Source organism: Vidua chalybeata, chromosome 3 (genome assembly GCF_026979565.1).
Source record: "Vidua chalybeata isolate OUT-0048 chromosome 3, bVidCha1 merged haplotype, whole genome shotgun sequence".
In the NCBI taxonomy this organism is placed as follows: Eukaryota; Metazoa; Chordata; class Aves; order Passeriformes; family Viduidae; genus Vidua; species Vidua chalybeata.
In genome coordinates, this window is record NC_071532.1 from 4,474,486 (window position 1) to 4,497,963 (window position 23,478).

The 23,478-nt window shown below is 43.0% G+C and overlaps 1 protein-coding gene across 3 annotated transcripts in view; it reads right to left on the reverse strand.

Moving 5' to 3' along the window:
- Nucleotides 1–399: 399 nt before the first annotated feature.
- The window catches only part of VPS54 (VPS54 subunit of GARP complex), a 49,372-nt gene continuing 26,293 nt past the window's right edge, over nt 400–23,478 (reverse strand). For all 3 annotated transcript variants that reach the window (XM_053939508.1, XM_053939510.1, XM_053939509.1), the window contains 14 exons: nt 22,347–22,402; nt 20,780–20,876; nt 19,996–20,333; nt 18,001–18,130; nt 17,377–17,558; nt 16,544–16,656; nt 15,154–15,217; nt 13,106–13,211; nt 8,535–8,622; nt 7,527–7,648; nt 7,342–7,422; nt 3,929–4,036; nt 2,992–3,086; nt 400–1,013 (listed from right to left, as the gene is read on the reverse strand). In XM_053939508.1, the coding sequence (XP_053795483.1) occupies nt 908–1,013; nt 2,992–3,086; nt 3,929–4,036; nt 7,342–7,422; nt 7,527–7,648; nt 8,535–8,622; nt 13,106–13,211; nt 15,154–15,217; nt 16,544–16,656; nt 17,377–17,558; nt 18,001–18,130; nt 19,996–20,333; nt 20,780–20,876; nt 22,347–22,402 (1,686 nt within the window). In that variant the 3' untranslated portion in view covers nt 400–907. The remainder of the gene's footprint in view (nt 1,014–2,991; nt 3,087–3,928; nt 4,037–7,341; nt 7,423–7,526; nt 7,649–8,534; nt 8,623–13,105; nt 13,212–15,153; nt 15,218–16,543; nt 16,657–17,376; nt 17,559–18,000; nt 18,131–19,995; nt 20,334–20,779; nt 20,877–22,346; nt 22,403–23,478) is intronic.

The following is a 23,478-nucleotide window of genomic DNA, read 5'->3' on the forward strand; positions in this document are numbered from 1 at the left end:
TACTGAGTACTGGCAGCCTCCAGTCTGTTAAAGGTAGGATTCAAAACTCCAAAAGACGTGGATTTCAGCTGTTCTCCTTAACGGTGCAGCCTTTTATAAGCGGCCTAAAACCTTTAAAATTCTTCCTGCCCTGTTCTTTGTGTTGCTGTCCCTCCCCTCTGGTGAGGCCATGGGCAGCTGGAGGTGGCCATCCTTAACACCAGCCTTTTTCCCATCTCCCAGTTCCCCCAGGAGCCCCACGCTACCCTGTCACTGCTGACAAGGGTCAGGTCACTCCTGTTTCCCACAGGGAATGGCTTTGAGGAACTGGCCCTGGCTTAGGAAATCATCTCGTTCAGATTTTAGGTCCTGAGAAATCCCCTGGAACAGGACTGCTCCCTAACAAAGCTGAATCCTATATGTGAGCAATCAAAAGACATTTATTTATATAAAGTTCTGTAAAAAAATAAATTTTAGAACAGCATAGTTTCATAGAGAAAAACATTTTCTACAGAGTTCCAACTGCAAGGTTTTTATATTGTACCATCATTAAATAAGGTGGGACACCATGTGAATTTCATTGCACTAGAAGAAATGCAAAGCATCTTTTTAATATAAAGATATACAGAGCATTCTAGACAACTACAGCTGTGTTACAGCTATGTGTTCTTTTGGATTTGGTCCAAAGAAACCTGAGTCTGTTTCCAGAGAGAATGAAAAAACATTGCACAGACAGCTGATCACTTGTTTCTTGCTGAAGGACACTGGAAGGATCTCTCCCTGCAGCTCCCTCTGAGTCTAAGCTCCCCCGACTCTGAATCCTGCCCTTGCTGGGGCTCTGGGCTCAAGTATTCACCTCACCGTCGTCACGCTGCTTAGAAGAAAGTCAGTCTGTTGTCAGAGCCAAGTGACTGCTCCCAATGGATTATCACCTCTTCTGCTCCCAGATTTCAGCCATGTTTAGATCTAAGTTGTTAAGGCCTTTCAAAGCTTGAAGGTTTCCAGTGTAAAAAGCCACATCTGAAGTAACCAGCCTGCAGTGAAACACACAGCAAGATTAGAATGTGACCCCATCACATCCACCTGGAGTGCTTGGACAAGCAGACAGGGTTTGTCGAGGACTTTGGCACACAATTGCTACAATTCATGTTCAAATCCTATGCCTGGATTAGATATTTTAAGTATCAGTTCAAAACTCAATGCTATGGATGTGGTTTATTTTACAGCAGTGATCATCCATAACAGGATTACTGCTGGGTGTAAAACTAGTTCTAGGGAAGGGAGATCAAACCATGAGTTCAGAAAACTCAGCAGGAATTAGGCATTTAAAACTTCTATTCTCTTGCTGTAATCCCAGGCTTATCTAGACTTAAACCCCCAATTCTATTCCAACGAAGAATATTAATTATTGCAACATTAACTTCTGTATTCTAGAGGGTAATGATTCTGTGATTCTAGGATTAATGTAAAAAGCAACTGAACAGCACAACAGCTGTATTGTTTGTAACAGTTTACACAGAATTAAAATCCGTCAGATACTGCTGAAATGTGTCAGGGATCACGATGCTTCTTGCTAGCAAGATGTAGGCACAGAAGCTGCCTTTACATAGCAGAAAAGTTAACCAGGATTCACAGGCCTGGATTTTTACTATTATTACAGAAACAAGGAGTTTAAACACAATGAGGACCAGAAAACCATGTTAAAAACCTGGTCAGTGAAGACTGCTGGAACAACAGCAAGTGCCATGGAGGGTTTGATGTTCCCCTTCTCAAACAGCCCCAGCTCCCTAAGAGATGTGTCTGAAGTACAAAACTGCTGCCATCAGACAGTCCTGGGCCAGCTGAGACCTCCTGACTGCTGGGGAACACCCCCAGCAGGTCACCAGGAACACCTGCCTCAACTCTTCTAACCAAAAGGGATCCAGGCCACGCAGCCACAAGGACAGAACCAAACCAGGAGCACAGGATGAAGACAGCACAGCGCCGTGTTTGGGACTGGAAATCCCAGGGAGAAACACCCCGAGCACACCCAGGGGCTCTCACTGCAGCTGGGGCTGCAGCGGATACTCCGTGAGCTTGGTTACAAACACCTTTACAAATAGCAAAGGCAATGGAATGTCACCTTGTGAACTCACCACACGTACAGAGAGCCAGCTCAGATAAACTCTTGCACAAAGTACAAGGAGGAATGCACGTAAGCAAGAGAAGCAACAATAAACTGGTAAGGAACAAAACTTTCATTCCAGTGACACGTGAAGTATTATCAACTTTCTTCCCAGACTTCTGCAACCGAAGACAATCTTTTCTTGCATGTGGGTAGGCCCATGAGTTTCATTCACCCTTGCTACACTGCAAACACATCACTGCCCCCAGGTCATCAGGAACAATTAAAAACTCCACTGTTTCAGGAGACAGTCCATCTGACAACAGAATTCAGCCTGCAAGAGGCTTTTCCTGTCAGGTGGGGACAGCAGGCACAGCCAGGCACCCTCTCTCAGGACAGGTACCTGTTTGGGGATGGAGTGGGCTGTGGCAGGGAAGGGGAAAAACTCTGTGAGCATAATCTCTGTTTCAGATCTAGTTCTGCTCTAAAAACCATTCCTGCAGAGCTGCCCACTGCACAGATGAAATGCTACTTTCTCCTATTTTTACTTTGCCAGCACCATGAGTCACCATCCACGTTTCAAAACTGTTTCAGGAATCACACAATTCCTGCTAATTAAACTGTGGCTGCTGCTGTCACACAAATGGAGAGAAAGCAATCCATGAGCTGAGGACACCTACCAGCAGGTTTGCAGTCAGACAATGTCCAACTCTCAGGCTGTTACCAAGTGGATTGCACTCCTAGTTACTGTGGAATGGCACAAGTCACGTCCTTTACTGTAGACAGGCTCCAAATGAGATATACTGAAACATGGAGCTGTGATTCTGGAATCACAGCTTCCTTGCAGAAGACACCCTCCCAATGCCTGCTTGTTTAAACAGTGAAAGAAGAGAAGAGCCCCAGCTCACCCGTTCAGAGGTCCTCCATCATTGACCACATTGAGGTGGGCCAGCTGCCTCTTCAGGTGGAGTTTGTAGCTTGCATTAATTCGTAAAAACAACATCTGGAAGAAACCACAGCAGCAGAGTAAGGAACTGTGCCCATGCTCACATCTCTGCCTCCAGAGGGGAAACATTGCCAACACCTCAGTCACTGACTTTCAGTTTTGTTTCTGCAACTCACGTGGTTCCTCCCTCTGCCAGTGCTTGGGTCTCGCCCTTCTGGCCATGCACAGTCTGCACCATCCACCCTCACCTACTCACTGTGTGTGGCACTTAGAGGACATGTTCTTTGGAACATGAACTTTTCTCCTCTCTTGTCTGAAGTATCTAGCAACTTGTACTACGCCTAGAAGATAACAGATCTCTTTCCTGTGCTATAAGGGACCATTTAATCTAATGTGAAAGAGAAATTACAACTTGTATTCAATGACTGGATCAGTCCTTCCTGTACTTAAGGTTTGCAACTCTGCAGTAGCAATGACTGCAGCAAAATTGTGCAAAAGCACATCTGGTACAATTTGGGTGTGTAATACATTTTGGAAGCCACTGATTCCGAGCAGTGTTATAGAATAATCCTCTCAGAGGGCTGCACTCAAGCCCTGAAGTGTCCATTTGCACAGCATTTCAGCACTAATTCCTGGACTGCCATCTCTAGACATTAAAAAGCAGCTCAAAATCCTGAAGTCCATTATTTTTGTGTGCCTCATTGCTCTCCCTACACACTGGAATACTTCCTTCAGCTCAGCCCAAGCTGTCCATGTGACTGCTGCCAAGCCCTTTAAGATGTAGGTTTCACCAGGACTCAAAAAAGAATCCCCCACTCCCGAGATAAAGTCTCTCTTGTTCCCAAGGCCATGTGCATTTGCAAGCAAGCTGTGAGATGAAGCTCAAAAATAACATTCACCTGAGTTTGCTCCTCAGGAAGGAGATCATATATAGCTTCATGCATCTTTGCCATTTGCTTGCAGATATTCCTGAAGCATGCTGAAGGAACAGGGGCTTTCACTTCATACTGGAAATAAACACACCACCAGTTAACTCCTTTCTGCCACTTTAAAATGATTTATGTAGGAGAGCTCCCAACAGCCACCTGGGGCTCTGCTTTGCTAATAACATCAGGAATCAAGATCCATTTAGCACAGCACAAATTAAAAGGCTGGCTGGGCATGATCTGATCCAGCCAGGAACTGCAGATGCAGGTCCTGTGGCAGTGAGCTGGCTCCCTCCTTCAGACTGGTACGAGCCAACGACAGACAAGCACTTCTGCCTCTGAGAAATGTGCCCCTTGAGTACTTCCCCAGAGAAAACTGCTTGTCTAGGATCATACATATCCAAATTTCTGAAGCATCAAGGAGAGGAAACCATAAAGAAATGGAAACTCCTGAAATCTCATCTATCTGCCATTAAAAAAAAAACCCAACCACATCACATCACAATCCCACAAGAATATTGCACAAATACCTTAAAAAGCAAAGTAAAAAAAAAAAAAGTCCCTTCTCTCAGTGTCTGAAATCCAAGAAACAAGGCACTGGAAAACACTAGATGGCAAGAGATTTGCTACAAAGGGAACAAAATTCTCATGTCCCCACTCTGGATAGGGAAGACCTGAACAGGATTTCAGAAACACTGAAAACTTGTCCCAGGAAAAGTGAAGCCAGCTCTGCAGTTCCAGGTGGAGAGGCTGTGCCATCCATCACAGGCCTGGGTGACACACTGGCAGGTCACCTTTGGGAGGGTGACACTTCCCCAGGGAGCACTGCACAGTTCAGGAAAGAACCAAATCATTGTAACTACATCATTTACAAACAGATTGGAGGAGATGCCTGCTTTTATGCAGGCCTGAATTGTAAAAGAGAACAAAGCTTGTCTGAGCACAAGAGAAAAAAAGATATGGGGAGTTTTGAGAAAGTCTTTACAGAAAATCCAAACCAATGACCTCATTCTGACAGAAGAAGTAGCAGAAAAATAACACTTTCTGTTCCAGGGAACAACCACCCAGCCTGAGGGACCAAGCATACCTAAAGACAAGAAGTTAAGCAAGAAATTGTTTCCAATTTCCCAGCACGTTGTTAAACCAGAGGGAACGGGGAGGCTGCAGCAGTGGCTCTTGCATGATTACAGCCACACCCAACTCTTCATTGTCAAGGGGAAAAGCAACAGCCCCGGGAAGAACCCCAAGATCTCCTGGCCATTTTTATCTGCAGCTGAGGTCCACAGCTTTAAAACCACAAGGGATCAGAAAGAACCTCACTGCTCTTCTGTCCAAACAGACACAAGACAGCAAGTTCCAAGAGGAGCTCAGAACTCGCACTGGATTTTTTCCATTCCTGGTAACGAACGAGCCTTTCCCATTTGCTGAATTTATTATTTCCACTGTTCAATAATGCCATTCCTGTTGCATTTCCCTGCCAAAGACAGCTGCTGGGAAGTGTCCATGCTGCTGTCCATGTGAACTGCCTTGTCTCAGTGGCACTGGGTGAGGACAGCTCCCATGCCATGGAGCTCCCAGGGGAAGCACAGCCTGGAAATGCAGGAGTAACTGGCTTGCATTATCCAGTGCCAGGTCAACATCCTGTCCACTGCACCAACTGTTCATCTCCTACAAAGCAGGAATTTCTGGGTTTGAGGTGTGCCCATTGCTATGGAACTCACTTGTGCAGATTTACATACCTCAGAGCAGGTGACCACTTCATCCATAGGACACTGAAATAGTTGGACTCAGAAAAACACCTGAATCCAGGAACACACTGGCATGGCTGTACTGACATGCCTATTTGCAAATGTTCTGGGTTTATGCTCTTCACAGCCTTCAGTACCAAGATTTCATTTTTTAGGAACAGGATGAGCCAAATGATGGCATGGGCTAGGAATGGAAGGAAATCAACTATCCTTTAGTCCTGGGCTCTGTGGGCTGCATTCATGAGGGCCAAGCACTGTCACCCAGCCTTCAGGAACTCTAAAGGACAGGAACAGTCCCAGTTTACATCCTGTGCCAGCTCCCAAAGGGACAATGGGCTGTGAAGATGGAGGGACAGTAAGAGATGAATTCTCACTAACTGCCATCAAGAACATAAACTGTATTCCTGCTTTGTTGTGGGCTACACTTGTTTAGCATTAATAACGTAAAGTCTGCATTTGTCTTTTATTCTCAAGAGATACAGTGGCCAAACAGCCACGTTACTTCACATAACAGCTACTTTTATGTGGGACAAAACACCCAAAAACCAGCAGACCATTTTGGTCTTTAAAGAGGAGCATAAACACATTAAAAAAAAAAAAAAAAAAAAAAAAAAAAAAGTAAACACAATAGGGCTGGGAAATTCCAATTTAAATGCTTTTGCTTTTTTTTTTTTCACCCTGAGTTTAGGCAGCACTACTTAACAGACCAAAGAAACAGATTAAATGAAAAAGCACAACATAAAGTAACAATAAAATAACAGAAACAGCAAGAAAGACAGGAATGCTGCCTGTTGCAACTGCTCCACTACAGCTCTCATCAGCCTGTCCCCAGCCTGTGCTCCCATGATTCTCATGAGCTCCTTGAAGGAAGATGTAGGCCCAGGCCAATCAATCAAATTGGTTATTAAAAAATAAACTCATCCCTGTCATGAAACAGCTTATTTTTCCCTCCAAAACCCTAAGATCCAAAGCACAGCACTAAGCTTTAAAAGGTCATGGACTTTATGTACCTGTGGGTCAAGGAGGTGTCTCAGTGTGTTCTACCCTGAGGTGAGTCGGAGCAGATCCAGCCCAAGACCACACTGTAGCACTGTTTAAACACCAAAACACACCAGGAGTACTAATGCTGCTCCAGAGCAGGAACTGCTGAGCACAGACCTCCAGTCCCCAGGCCTGCAGCCCAACAGATGGGCTGGTCCTTCCCCTCCAAAACTCTTCCTTCTCAGCACTTTCCTGCTGTTTCCTCAGCTGCCGGAAATGCCGCCCTCGCCGTTGGAAAGAGCAGGAAACAGGATCTGCTGAGCCTGGCTGCTGACAAGAGCTGTCAGAGGTAGGAGAGCACTTCAGCTCCTGAACACTTGAGCATCTGTGCCAGCCACAGCATTGCTGCTGCTGCTGAAGCAGCCAATGAAACATTTCATTTTCCTCGGGTGAAGGTGACTGACATCCAGGTGGCAAATGTGAACACAAGACACATTCATGAGAACAGCACAGAGCTTTCCTTCTATATAGTTAAAAGAACCTCAAACAAGTCCTGGTTAGGAACGTTTAAGAGTCCATTTGAAACATATAGACCATATACAATGAGACCTCCAGTTGTAATTTAGAGAGTGTATAATTATTTCCATAAATCATTACCTTGGATAATAGTTTGTCAAATAAGCTATCCATTATGGCAACGAGCTTTGCTGAAATTTCAGCTATGTGGTCGTGATAATCCTGTAAGGGAAGAAAGCAGGTTTCATTTTCTAGTGGCATTCACGTTCTTCAGAGTACAGTTGAAAAGCAGAACTGTGTGTTTCAGGAAATGCCAGAAGAATTACCTTTGTGATGTGGTCAAAATGCCTGAGCATGCTGAACTGCTTCGGCTGCAGCCGAGCTTCAAAATGAGCCCTGATAATGGGAATGTAGTGTACGATGAGCTGGAGGCAACGTGAAGAAAGGGCTGTGAATCCAGGAGGAGAAATAACGGAGTTATTACACAGGAAGAGTCATTTCTGTATGGACCGTGTCTCCTTTGCCATAAGAAGCAGATCTGACACAATTTCACACGGTGGGCTTTTGTCTGTTCTAAAAGCACAGAGGTACATGTTTGTTTCCCTGGGAACCCCCACCCCAGAAGATGCCACAGTTGGCTGCTCACGCCCAGCTTTGGTAAGATGGGCTAAGGGACTGATTTTACAAGAGGCTCTTTGAGTGTTTACTCGACATTTTGAGCCCTGAGCACACGCAGACATCGGAGAGATCTCTAAATACCTGACTCATCAGCTACTTAACCTCAGCAACCACATTCTCAAGGCAGCAGTGTTTCTGCTGCAGTGGTACAAAACACCCTGCCCTGCCAGCACTGACCTGCCCTGAACCTGCTCCTGCTGCAGTGCCAACAGGATCCCAAGAACCAGGCTTCTCCCAACTCCAACAGGGCCTGGGCCAGCAGCAGGACACACAATTGTGCCAATGGTCACCACACTGGCCTAAGATTCTGCAGCAAAAACCTGACCCAGCTGTGGCCCACAGCCTCTCAACCTATTCTCATCAGGCTCTCATTTCCCAGAAGGGAAATGCAGGCTGGTAATCTCACAATTTTCTCACCCTGAAACAGGGGAACTCTAAATGCCTGCTCCAGTCCATCAGTCAATTTCTTAATTTCAGGAGAAAATTTAAAACCACACTCCAGGCAAGTAACTGGCAAGGTCTTACCACCCTCTGTGTCTGTGCACAGCCTCACAACTCAAACACAGCTTATCATAAATATTTAGGGCTTTTCTGCACGTGGGATTTTTAACAGGCAGGGGAACAAGCTTTGACATTTTAAATCCAGAAATCCATACCTAGGTTTTTCGTAGTGATTGTTTTCAAGCCAACAACTTGTAATGCACCAGCTCCAAGCACTAATTGGCAACTTCTAGAGTTGAAATACTGTGAGAAAAAGAAGGACAGTGAAAATGCATGTTGACTCTTTACCATCTACATAAACCCACAGTTTAGAAACACCCTCAATAGAATTTTGCAAGATTAAATAAGTCATTATGAAGGCCAGTTCCAGAGTTTCACTAATTTTCCTCAGTAGAGTAGCCACGTAATAGCAGAGTGGAAAACATCAAGACAAAAGGTTTCTGCTCAGGCTCTTGACCTTCTCCACTGCTGATGTTAAAGGAAACTTGAAGGCACTGAAACTCCCTCCTGCTGAGGTGACTGAATCTGTTTGTAACACTGAAATACTAGATTTAACAAGTGATGCACAGAAGGTGAAAAGCCAATCCTGTAAGAATTCCAGGTATAGTGGACAACTCATGCTTAGACTTTCCTAACTTAATTCCAGGAGAAGAGAACTTATCATTCAAAGCACGTAGGCCAACAAAGCCTCTGGACAGTAAGACAGTTGCTATCAGCAGGTTCTGTCTTACACAGGAATTCTGCTTCCTCACCCAGCTTGAGACACCAGGTATTCCAGACTGGGCCTGGGTGATGCAGCAGAAAAGCCATTGCTGTTGTCCCCAGCTCCTGCACTGGATGAAGAGCAGAAATCCCAGGGTTCATATTTGAACAGAAATGTCTGCTGACATTGAGAGGCAAAACTTAGAGACCTGACCCTTTCTCATACACCTGAAGATGCAGAAGAAATTGTGACAAGGCTGCCCTGCAGCTTGTGCCTGCAACACAAAGAACTGCTCTCACAAAGACCTCCTTTTGGAGGGAAGGGGCATTATTTTGCTTTCACAGGCCTTTCTTCACAATAACAAACCCAAAATTTCAACTCTCCTTGTGTAAAAAGGGGAAATAATTTTCTGGCTGAGTCCCCATGAACCATCCCCCAAATTTGGGCTGCCAGAATGGTGCATCCAGGGCTGGAAAAGCAACCCAGACCTCATCCCACGACTGACCCAGAGCTATGTGTGGCCCCTGATGTGAGAGAGGCAAAACCTCCACTGCCCTCCGACAGGGCAGGGCTGAAACTGCCTCCCATCCACTTCATCCTCTCCAGAAAGCAACAACATTCCTTACATCTCTGTGTGGACTTCAAAGTAGAATCACTGAGCCAAAATTTTCAAATTTTTGGGAGATTTTTCCTGGATTTTTAAAAAAGATTTTCCCTCAAATATTGTGTGTTTTTCCTGGATTTTTTTTTTTTTGGAGATTTTTCCTAAAGTTTTGGGGTTTTTTTCCAGCAGATTTTTAAGGCTTTACCCTGGAATTTTTACTGGATTTTTCCTGGATTTTTTTTTTTGGTGTTTCTTCAGGAATTTTTGGGTTTTTTTTCATGGGATTTTATTTTTTTCCTGGAGTTTATTTTGGGATTTTTTTTTTGGGGCGGGGGTTTCCTGGAATTTTGGCTCTTTTTCTTTGATTTTTTCAATGTTTTTCTGGAATTTTTAGGGTGTTTTTTCCTAAAATTTGGAGGCTTGTTGGTCAAACTTCAGGGGGTTTTCCTGGAATTTTGGGGGATTTTCCCTCAAATTTTGAGAGTTTTTTTCCTGGAATTCTTAGGGTTTTTCTCCCCTAAATTTTTAATTTTTCCTGGAGATTTTTGGGGGATTTCAGAATTTTGAGGGATTTTCCCAGGGATTTCTCCTGGAATTTTTAAAAGGCTTATCTCTCAAATCTTACATGTTTTTCCTGGAATTTTTTGGGAGATTTTCCCTGCACACATCTCACACAGCCTAAGCTCCTCTGAGGTGTTTAGCTCAGGTTAGCATTAACTGTGAGACAAACCACCAAAAGCTTGGTCTGTGGAGGGTGCTGGCCACACGTTGTGTCCCCTGCCTTTTGTGACAGTGACAGTTCCCAGCTGGCCTGGTGCAGCCAGAGCAGGGAGGGAGCCTGGAACAGAGCAACACCTCCTCCTTGTGCCTGCTGGGAGGAAAGCATTCCTGGCAGGAAGGCCAGGAGCCCTCTCTTGTCTGCAGCACCTGAGCAACCCCAGTAATTGCAGCCACGTGTGCCTCTCACAACACTGAGCTGCTCCACAGCAGGAGCTCTGGGAGTTGCTGGCCCCAAGTTGGGCAACTCCCTGGGGGCTCCCCTGGCAGTTCTGGCTCCTCCTGGAGCAGTTCTGTGTCAGGAATGAGACACACATTGGACTTTTTCAGTCTTCAGCTTCTGTTTATTGTTATCTTATCAAAACTTCAGCATGCTGTTTGCACCAGACCTTGCATGCAGGAAAAACAGCACAAAAATGGCCAACAATCTCGTGTTACAAGGCCTTTTAAGCCAAATAAAAAACTAAGCTACCCAATTAAAAAGTGACACCTAAATTATTTCCCTTTCTAACCCAATAACTGACCCCTAAAGACCCACAAAGCGGATTTTTCTACCCAATTACAAGATACCACCTAAACCCAAGAAGAAAGAAGAAAAGAACTCGAGACAACATCCTGTACCCTCCATCTTGTAACCATCTATAACATACTAAAAATCCTAAAACCTAAATTTCTCACCTATGTGACACAGTACACTACTCTCTACAATCTCTACAATCTGTTTCACACTTTTGTGGTTTCTAGTTTACCTTGAGGCTTTGGAAGTTTTCTCCATGAATGAGGGTCAAAGCCAGTGCTCCCCTGGGGGTCAGGAGACCCCAGAGCAGACAGAGAAATATTCCCAGTGCCCTGGGTTGCCACAGATCTGGAGCACAAGTCAGCAGCTGAGGGAGCCAGGGGTGCTCAGCCTGGAGAAAAGGAGGCTCAGGGGGACCTTTTTGCTCTCTAGAACTCCCTGACAGGAGAGTGTAGCCAGGTAGGGGTCAGCCTCTACTTCCAAAAGCAACAGGACAAGAGGAAACAGCCTCAAGCTGTGCCAGGGTTGGGTATTAGGGATAATCTCTTCACTGAAACGGTTGTCAAACATTGGAACAGGCTGCCCTGGAGGTATTTAAAGATGTGTAGATGTGGCCCTGGGGACGTGGTTTAGTGGTGGCCTTGGCAGTGTTGGGTAAATGACTGGACTTGACTGATCTTAAAGGTCTTTTCCAAGCTAAAGGATTCCATGATTTCCCCCATACACAGGTGTCATTTCACTCAGGCTGCAGCACCAGCTCAGAACTGCCTGGAATTTCATTACCTGGGAATGCTTTCCATTTTCCATTACAATCAAGTCTAGCTCTTGCTACTCTCAAAGTTTGCTGTCTCTGACAGCTGTCAAACAAAAAGTACAGTGCCAGGACACCTGGAGTGGCTCTATTTTGCTCAAAGTATAATAAATGAGATTTGTTTTTTCTAGCTGTTCTTTACGTCTCTCCAATTAATGGCACCTTGTTGACAGATAAAAAAATAGAGCAATTAAACTGCACATGATGCTTGAATACCAAGAAATAAACCACAAATGACAGAGCTAGAATGAGATAAGGTGAAGGAAGTAACACAGATATGCAAATCTGGCCAAGTTTGACACATGCACTGCTAGTCTACCTGTGAAAAGGTGCTGCAATTCCTGAGGGAAGCAGCAGCTGGAGAAGGAGACTTGAATAGGGGCAGGCTCAAACAGACTGATTTGCCCTGGATAGTGCTTTTCAAAGGGAAAATTTGTGGATGAATCTGAATGACAACTGCAGGGAGCAGGCTTCCTGCATCTGGTTATTCAAATACCAGCTACCAATAAGACAAATATTTAAAGGTCCATCTCCTAGAGTTTCTCCTCCCCTGCCCCCCACCTCATGTAAAATATCCTTTTGGAGATTGAATCTGTTTATCTTTCATCGATTATGCTCATATTCAGAACTCAAATACCTGATATGACCCTTGTGGGCAAAGATACAAGTGAAAACCTTGACATAAATTAGCTGCTAGGCTTTGGAGCCTGTATAAACACACACACACACACATATATATATGAATATATATATATATGAATGACAGCTTTAAGGTGCATTAATGTTCTCCTTTTATTACTGATTAATTATATTACCTTGCAGTGTCTGGGCTTTACCAGCTTTCCTCTTCCCTAGTGAGAAATAAATGACCAACAGGTCCTGGTGTTTCATTACCTTTACATTTTACAACAGAACCTTCATCCCATACTGGTTTTCATGCTTCTACTGACTATATCTCTACTGATATGTAAAAACTTGTTTCCTTCCTCAATACAGATATATATTTCTGTGGCATCTGGGATCAAATTGCTTTTTTTTCAGCAGCATTAATCTCACACCCAGCCTGAAGGACAGACAGCTCTGTCAAATACCACTAGATGGGATTTCCAATATTCCAGGTGAACAGCCAGAGTTAATTCCCACAACAAATTGCATCTTTAATGCCTTTGGCTTGAAGGCTTTCCTTATGGCAAACACAATGATTCTAGATAATTTTTACAATTTCTATGAAATCACAAAAACACATGAGCATTATTGAGAGGAGCACATGTTCTCTGCACCCTGCCTGGCCCTGGAGCACATTTGGAGCCATACCTTGAGTAAATCCGACAGGCGGGTCAGCATGTCAGTGGTGATGGAAGGAATGTTATCCACACACTGGCAGTACTCCAGGATTATTCTTATTAGCAGCAATACTGTCCTGAAAGAGAGGAAACAGCCAAATATGTCATCTCAGTGCACAAAAGAAGCTGAAAAATCAAACACAGGCCAGTCATGTTGATAGAAAGCTACCCAATGCTAGAGATTATAGCACTGAATAAACCCACTAACTGATGTGGAGCAGAAGTGAAACATAAAAGGAGATTTACATAGAGATAGTTACAACCAATACCCACTCCACAGGGTGGTGTGTGGAAGAAGTATTTTATATGAAAGGAAATCTCTGAAAAATACATAATAAATGCTAAGGAGTCACAAACAGAGAAGGCAGTTGTGAAGAAACAGCTCCAAATATTCAAAGATGCTCAACACCTGCAATTTCTCCTGAAGTCAGCAGGCACTGGAGAATTTGGGAGCTACTGGATGGAATTAAGAAGGCTCCCCATAGAGCAAGCATGCTCCTTAAAATTCAAATACACAGAAGGCAGGAAAATTGACACAAGATCAAATGTTCAGAGTAGATATTTTAACATTTCAAAAAGTTAAAACTCTTTCTTCTTTAAGCAAAGCAAAAAGAAGATGACAAGTCAACTGAAAATAAACCCCTGGAGAATGTTTTGTGAACATGAGGAATTTGTGATGAATGCATTTTATTTGATTAGATGCAATGAAACTGGATGCAGAAGTGTGTAGGAATGAAACAAGTATTTGCACTGTGAAGCCCTCACTTGCTTCACAGAGCTAAATATAACAAGCTTCAAGTGAGCAGAGGTATATTATCCAACACATCATATATTAAGCAAATTTTATCCTTTAGAGCAATGCTCCTACTCGACCTGAAATGCTCTTCAGCAGTGATATCATCTGCCTGGCATAGAAGTTCTCAGGCATCAGAATCTGTTTCCAATTGAACAATGACACATCATCATGAAGCAACTCATAAAATGACAGCTGGATCAAGACATCCTGTACATCACACCTTTTAAGTTTGGTGCAAATTGATGTTAGAACTCTGGGGAGTGAGATCTTCCAGGCTTTACTCCCTCTCCAAAAACACTCTCATGCATAATTAATACTTAAGCCTTACAATCTCTGGAAACACAGCATGCTTTTAAATGAAAGAAGTAAGTGAGTAGCATACATTTAAAAATGTCTCTGATATAACCAGCTTTAAAAAAACACTTTCCAATTCAAATCAGCCAGGATACTAAGAAATAGCATATGCAGCTTCTGAGATGGCCCATATCTTATTCTGAATAAGATAAGCAACCATTCAGTAGTGGACTCAGGTGTTTTGGTGCTGTCCAGCCTGGAGAGAACAGGGCTCTGAGGAGACCTTACTGCAGCCTTTCAGTACTTGTAGGGGCGTATAGGAAAGATAGGACAAACTCTGATAGGACAAGGAGCAACAAACAGCTTTAAAGTAAAGCAGGGTAGATTCACACTAGACACAAGGAAGAAATTTTTTACAATGAGAATGGTGGAACATTGATACAGGCTGCCCACAGAGGTGGTAGTGCCCCAGTCCTGCAAACATTCAAGGTTGAGTTGGTCAGGGCCCTGAGCAAGTGCAGGGTGTCCCTGCTCACTGCAGGACAAGACAATCTTTAAAAGTCTCTCTCATCCCAAACTATTCTAAGAGCCTACAGTTTTTGCCACAGATAACCTAGATTGCAAGAAATGACAATGTGCTCAGAAGACAAACCTGTATTTTCAGGTGTGTGTTTTTATGAAATAATTGGAAAAAAAATTCAAATAAAATTATAAATTAGAACCTAGCCACTCAAAGAAAAAATGGCATTTTAATGTAGCAAAGAGCTTGTAGTGTTTTATAACTGTTGGGAACCAAAGAGAAACTAGTCTGTGAAAGGAGAGGGATTTTTAATTTAAATAAGATTGCTAGAGCTGTTGGCATTCATCACATTTCTATTCCAAAGTTCTTGCCAAGTAACCCACTGCTAAAAGAAAAGAGAGCATCTTACCCAACTGTTGCATATTTTTGTCCTTCAACAATAAGGAATTCAGCTGGCTTTCTTTCTTCAGTAGCTAGATATTTTAGTAAGACAGGAAAAAGAGTGAGTTGAACTAAAAACAAGTGCAAAAAATGCTGTTTATAAAAATGCAGTGTTCACTTGCTAAGGTTTGAAAAAACCCACAATTTTTGTAGCAAGCACTTCTCTCTATTACAGTATGTATTAAATAGCTGATAACCCATCAAAATTTTTATGACCCACAAAGATACTTCATTATCTGCTATGATTTTAGATTTAAAAAAATCTCATAGTCCCACAGGCATTATGGACGTAAAAACTCCAAATACAACAGGTTACAAATGGAAGGCAGGCAGAAAAAGCCACTAGGTTTTCTCAAGTGATTTGCTGTGTATATTAGTATTTTAGCTTCAAATCACTTTTTCCTCAGGCTTCATAACAGAAGCTCTTACTGATGCAGTTTTTCATGCTAAATTTTCTGCTTGAAGGAGGCTGCAGGAGTTTATTTTACAAGCAATGGCTGACAAACATATTTTGGTGTCATGTTCCATAACTGGAGTGATTATTGCTTTAATACACTCTCTGTTATCTACTATGTTCCTTCTGGGAGATAAGGGTTTCTCCACCATGACATCACTGAATTTTCTTCCTTCCAATCTCTTGCCATTTTTCTCCCCCTCTCTGCATGCTTTCTTCCTCTTTTTTTATTTTACTATTACATTTTTAATTTACTGAGTTATTCACTTCCCCCCCCCATCACTGCAATATTGGATAAATATCCCCACAAGGTAAGAACACATTAAGCATTACCACTGTGCACATGGGGAAGTGGGGGAGAAGGAGGAAAAAGTGACTTCTCTGAGGTCAAACGAGGTTTCTGTGGCAGGGTAAATAATTGAATGAACATGAGTTTTCCCTTCCCTGAGCAGCCACATGGCACGCTGCCTTTCATTTGAACTGGCAAATGAAGTAGTGGGAAGGAGCAGGCTTTGTTTCACACAAGGAGGGCTGAGCACATGCATGTGGCTCCTCAGTCCCTTGCACTTCCTCAGTGGTACCTTGTGGGAAAAGACTGAATTTGTGCAGAGGCTGCAAGCCTCTACACTGGGAATATTTCCATAAAAAGGCAGCTCACTCCCTGTGCTAACACTTCTGGGTGTTTCCAAAAAATAAACAGATAATCTTTCAGCATAAAGCATTTCAACACCAAAAAAAAAAAAAAGAAAAAGATAAGAGAACAGCTATCAACTTTCTTCCCATCCCCACAAAGGACAGCAAGCAGAAACAGATCCAGTGTGTCATCAGAATATGTCCATCAACATTCAACAGCAGAATTTGCAGATAATAAATTCATTTCACAGCAGGACTGTAAGACACACACCTGTTGGTTTTTTTTCAGGGAGAGAAATTCTGCCATCTGACACTGAATCAACGAGGTCCTGGAACTCAGCAGGAACTTCAGCTTGCTTCCAGCGCTCATTGTCCAAAAGCAAGCTGGTTACAAACACAAAAGAGAGGAGACTGAGAAAGAAATACCTGGTATTGACACTTCTCTTGCCTGTAATGCTGAAAAACAACTTTAACAAAAACCACTGGCCCAAGATGTTATGTCAGTCATCTTCATGATAAGGAGGTGCCTGACAATTGTCAGCAGCAAAACAGAACAACACTGTGCTGGTCTTGAGATCTCACAATTTGTCCATTCAATCTGCCATAGGGGACCAAAAACTACACCAGGCAATGAAGGTCTTTGTGAGATCACTGCCAGTGAAGCAATGTATAAGTACTGGAATTTTAACAGCTTTTGATGGATGAGAGCAAACAGACTTGATGGATGTTACTGGCCAGGCTGTTTCTCTGAGAGGTTTGGCTTTGATTTTTTTTTTTTTTAGAAAACAGCTGAAAGTGAGTAATTCTTAAACCCCTGAAACAGAACAATCCTGCTCTTCAAAGCTAGTTTTGTGTACTTTCTGTAGCCATTACTGTACTTATTTAGGTAACTGTAGAACAATCCAGTTTGAAGAAATCAAGTTATGAAAACAGTAAAAGTCTAAACCAACTGGAAATAATTGGGGTTTAATACAGTTTTTCCCCCCCTGCTTTTAAGTATAACAATCTTGCTGATGTTCTAGGCAACAAAAGATTGTGTTCGGCTGGCATACGATACATAAAATTATTCATGGAAGAACACAAAGATTGTCTACCCAGAGGTACCTTAGTTTTGTCTTCCTCTCCTCATGAAACCTATTCACAAATCTATTGGCTTGACTCTGAAGAGCTCCTCTCAAGGACATGCTTTTCCTGCCACAGATCTGCTCAGTATCCAAGATAAAGCCTTCCATCAAGCGAGAAAGAGTAACAAACTCGTTGGAATTCAGCTTCTCTAGGAAGCCATCCTGCATGCAAAGAGAACCATTGTAAGGAGACATACCACCACAAAAATCCAGAGACACACAGAAATAACTAGTCAGCATGTCTGAGGGCTACTACAGTTTCAAGAGGCACATTATTTAACCCTACATGTGACAGACAGAGTAGACTACAGTGCAAGCTGCTACCTTGTCACAGACACGCATTCTCTGCATGAAGCATCAAAGACAGCAAATCAGAATATTAAAAAGATAAAGAAATAGGTAGAAGAAACCAACACTGCCCTGCAATGATTTATGCTAACACTGGTGTGCTCTGAGCATTACCACACAGAGCCTGTGGCAGCAGGAACAGTTCCTGTACTCCCATCGCAGATGCTGCTTCAGAGCCCTCATCAAAGCAGTAACCTGGAAGCGAATGTTCACCAAGCACAAGGCACCACCAGCAGTTCTGAGCCAAGCTCCTCACCTTTGCTCTTGCCATGAGGAACTTGACTGCACGATCGTGGCAGATATCAGAGGCGTTATAAAGTAACTCTTGGATATTGTTTGCCAGCCTGACCAGCTCCAGGTCAGTCAGTTTCATGTCCTCGCCGATCCTACAAATGACAGAAGCAGTTGGCTGAGCATCAGTTTATGGAGCAAAGAGTATTTTTGCACACAGAAGGAAAAAGCCTTGCAGCAACTGTCAAATGCAGTCAGTTAATCCCCCGAGTCACTTTATACAGATGGGTTCTTCTAAGCTGCTGTCAAGGTCCTGTCAGCCCCTCGTAGCAAGGAAATGCGTAACAGCACAACCTTTCCTTTTTTTTTTTGATTCTGCATTCTAATTGCTACTAATGGTCTAAGAGTAAACATGCTATAGCCATTACTGATATAATAAATGTAATTAGCAATTTACTGAGTTAAAATTTATCCAGCTCCTGTGAGACTTCAGCATCACAAGCATATGACAAATAAAACACAGCACTTTTCTTCCTATGCAAGTGTAAGGCCTAAAATAGATACTCTGCAGTTCCCACAGCTTTAATCCACAGGCTGTCTTTCTATTACCTCTTTAGACTACAGACTCTTAAGGTGGTGCTTTTTAAAAGACCTTGTATGACTTGTCTACTGTTCTGAGGCCAGCACTTTGCACAGCTCTGCTGTTCATGGTTCACGCCATTAGTGAAGATCACAATCTTCTGGGCCAGCCCAAGCAGTGACAGCACAACTGAACAGAACTCAGGACACTACAGAGCAGCAACTGGGCTAACATTGTTCTGTGTATTTTTACTAGCCTGCTCCAAACACAGAGCAAAGCTGCAAACAAAACCAGAAGTGAAGAAGTAAATTTATTTTAGAACAAAGTTATGCAACCAGCCTCAGAAACAACTTTACTCCTCAGAAGCTCTAGCTGGATGGTGTATTTTTAGCCAACTTGGCAAAGTGCTCCAGACTAGTTTGGATCCAACCCCCTTCCCTTTCCTTGCTCCTCCATGTAACCCTGGACTCCTCTTCACGTTTCATTTCTCCTCCAGCACATGACAGATGCTCAGACATACAAAGGCCTGTGTTTTATGCACAGCATATTTACTTTAAATCTATCTCCTTCAGCCAGCATTGTCATTTGGTGGGGAATGCCTCTATCAAAACTAACAGCTGCTTCAACACATAAGTACAGATACTCAAGGACCAAGCAGCAAGAGCAGGCCACTTGCTGTCTTCCATCTCTCAGCAGGGTAACAAGTGGTATTTCAGTTTTGCTTCCTATAACTCTGTATCCAGACATGCTGGCTTTTGAAGTGGTTCATGCCTGAGTCCCACACACATTATGCCTGGTTCTTTTCAAAAGATAGCTCTGATTTGCAGCCACAAGTAAGGGGTGCATAAAAGGATGCCAGAAGGTTGGAACTTTGGAGACTGGAGCACCTCAGGGCAGCACTGCCTATGTAACCAAAGCACTGAGATGGATTTATTTATTTATTTATGCAAGTCAAATAGTTGATGACAAACAGAAGATTGTTGTCTAGTATTTATCAAGGTATATTCTGTGAAGCCAGCTTAAAACAAACAAATGAAAAGAAAAAAAAACAGGAAAAATAACCCTAGGGAACATGGACAGGGAACAGAAATGCTTCTGCCTGCTAAAGGCATGATAAACAATCTGTCTTTCAGGGACTCACATCCCTCCTGCTCTCTACACAAGTGACATCCCCCAAAAAACTAATGGAGAAGGGGCTCTTTTCTGGAAGAAGTGACATAAATCAGTCCCTGTACCACTATATATGGGGGTGGAAAAAAGGCAAATATAACAGTGCACTCTGATGGCAGTCCCTAGGGGGAGAACCACTACACTTCACCTAGCTAAAAAGCACATTCCTCCAAAGTCATTTTTGTACTGTGTGACCAGAACAAACCGCCTGCACCTCACCCCTTGTTCTGGCCATGCTGCCAGGCAGAGACAGGCAGGGTGTTCACTCACATCATCTCTACTCCTCCTGGAGTGACAGAAGAGGACGTGTGCTCCTTGCTGGACGAGGAGTCGGTGGTGCCCTCGGGCTCCGAGACGGAGTCGCTGCTGCAGGGCTCGCTGTTGGGGGAGGTGTTCCTTTGGGAGGCCGAGTCGGCTGCTCCGGCCGCGAGCTCGCCGTCGCCGAAGGCGTCGCTGATGAACATCCCCTCGTGGGTCAGGTAGGCCACCTCGCTGTCCACCATGCTCTCCTTAGCAGAGTTCTTCTGTAACGTGTCCTCCAGGTCTCTGGTTTTTTGGTTCTTGTCTAGAACCAAGAAAACCACGCTACGGATAGTATTTAACGTTGCCTAGAATGAAATATAACTTTTATTACAAAAAAACAAACCACCCCAAAACCCAGTGCCACAAGCTTGTGCGAGAAAGATATTTTCTTTGTTGTGTAATTAGTACTTAGAGTCAGACCCATTTGTCTGATGGCAACCAATATCTGGTGTTTCTGAGATAGGTGAAAGAAACCTCATTTGGAGCAATCTAACACATACAAAAGTCCTGTCCTAATCCCTAGCAGCTTAGAATAGAAGTAATAGAGCAAAAGAGGCATTATCTCTTTGTCACTGCTCTCTTTGTTAGCACTACACCATTTTTGCCCTGAATGCTGATATTCACATCTCCTTTCAGTCAGAAGTTTGAACTCTATAAGCAAAACCAACATCTTAAGACTTCAAATGGAAAAGCAACTTCATTCCCTTTCATGCCTGAACTGCATGAAGTTCTTTGTAGATGAATGTCTTACCTTTACTCTCTTGAGGAAGATAGTGAATTTTGAAAAAATATTCTTCAGTAAATCAAACCACTGTGGAAAATTCATCATCCTCATCTGATCTGCAAGCCTAAAAAAAGAGCAGTATTCAGCAAACAGCAATTGTTTGCTGGCCATGATGCTTACTGGCACATAAAGGAAAAGAAAACATGCTTTAAATGGAATTGCAAATATAAGGAAAACTGTGTAGACTTTTACCTGGCAAGCGACAGACACCACCTAAACAACAGTCATGATCAACACAATGCAAGTGGAGAGGGGAAGGAGGGATATAGGATTAGCTCATACTATCAGAAAATGAAAGCTTCACATTTACCCTTTAGTTCTTTCCTGGGCATAATGTTCCCTTCCCTAGGATAAGTATGTGTTACCAACAAGGATGGAGTTAATAACATTCTCACAAACCACGTGGGAGGAAAAAAAAACATTACAAAAAAACCTACATGAAAATACTTTTCAAGTGTTAAAAAGCTGTGTAATTCAGCCCATTTAAAGGCTCAATTTGCAAGGCATTGCAATGAGACCACTTCTACTATTAAAGTACAAGTCAGCAGTTTGTGGTAAAAGGGCAGAAAAATCATTGACAGAACAAAAATTAAATGCTGTAATATACACTTAGGACCCAAAAGCAAAAGACTAAACACTGGAGAATGGTGACCAAATATCCAGTGTGTAAAAATGACCCTGTGCCCAGTCATTTCCCAATCTGGGTATGAAATCCATGCAGGTTTTGCAACTCACTTTGCTTTATCAGCTGGACTATTTTTATTATCTTGGGGTAACACTTTGCTGAGTCAAGTGAATCATAAAGCCACAGAAAAAACAGAATCTGGCAGGGGCCTCTGGAGCTGGGGCCTCTGGAGCTGCCTTGGCCAAGCCCTGCTCAAGGCAGGTCCAACTACACTGGGTTGCCCTGGACCAGTCAAAGCCTGACCATGTCTCAGAACACAGATTCCACAACCTCTCTGGGCTTGTGTTCCAGTGTTTGACCAGCCTGCTGGGGAACAGGTTCTCCCTACGAATCAACTGGCACTTCTCCTCTTCCACATTGTGCCCACTGGCTCCATCTCCATCTCTGCTCTGGCATTTGCCTTTGCTGGGCTTGGTGAGGTTCCTGATGGACGATTTCTAGGGCTAAAGTTGTCTGGTCTCCTCTCTGGAGAGCTCCTGTTCTTGATTATGGGGGAGGAACTTAAAGTCATGACATCTTCTAATACAAAGTCCCAGATTATGGCAACAGGGAATGCTTTCAAGTGGAGATGTATTCAAGAGATATTTGCTTCATGTAGTGAGATTCACGGAATTTTAGTATTTATTTCAAAGGTAAATTTAAGGTAACATTAGAATCTGAATGAGAAGTAAAACAATATCCACCCAGAGGTGGACAAAAGCACAGTCTTAAGATGCAAGAGAAGCATAATCCTTAATTATAGGGAAATTTAAGCAAAAATTAGAACAGCAAATTTATCTATGCTAAAAATCATACTATCCCCACCCACCACCACCACAAAAAAACCAAAAAATCTGGGTGCATACTTACTTAACAACCACTTCTGTGTCTATTTCTTCTATCTGTGATACCGTATTAACCACACACTGTCAAATTTCAAGGAGGAAAAAAAAAACCAAAAACAAAAGAAGATCTTAGCTTCTTTCTAACCACTGCTGAGTTTCATAACAAACACATTAATCCTCAAGTTAAATAAGGAAAAGTAAAATAAGAAAAGAACGACACACTTGTATCACTTAACAACTTGTTTCTCTAAAAACACACAAAAAAAAAACCCAAAAAACAATCAAAACCCTCCCCCAAAAAAACCAAAAGAAACCCCCTAAAGCAACTGGTGCATACAAAACTGGCCAGCTTCTTCAGGTCTCCAGTGTAATCAATTTTCATTCCAAACACATCTACAGCTCTACAGCCATTTCATTAATCTCTTTTCCCATTACTTGTAAGCCCAAGGTACAAATCAGCTCCACTCAGACTGAAAAGGGGCTTTTCTCTCAAATGCCAGTCAATAAACTGAACAAATGAGTAGCAGAGTGTGAACTCATCTTGCCTTTAAGCAAGTTTGTACAATCCCAGTGGTGACTGAGGGCTACCATCTGGGCTTTACCTGTGTTCTGAATAATGGTGGGCACTACAGAAGCTTCTGAAGAACAGAACCTTGTTCTTGAACTATGCAGTGTGCTCAGTGCTTACAGACCTCTGCTCTTACACTTGCCTGGCAACCAAAACCTACTAAAATTCACTGACCAGAACAGCCCAGCAACGCATTTGAAGAGGAAGCACATTTGAGGTGTGTCAAGAAAAGTGTTTCCTTTATTAAGGAAAAGTACCCCAAGAGTTGAGACAATGGGCCACCATACAAAAGCATTGCACAAACCACACAGGAATTACACAAATCCTGCCTATTTTCCTTATTGGACAGAAATTTACACTGGAAACATTGTCTACTATTAAACAGAGGGGAAACCTGAAAAACCCAACTTACATTTTCCCAGCAGAACGGGAAAAGCATTTTGAGACTGAGAAGGAGCAGGAAAATAGGGAGTGCTACTTGTCTATTACAGGATCAAACAAAGAATTTGAAGGGAGAAAAAAGTCTCCTTATGTCTGCTGATACAGGCAAGTGAAAAGCCAATGGAGACTGCCAGGCAGATGAACAGCT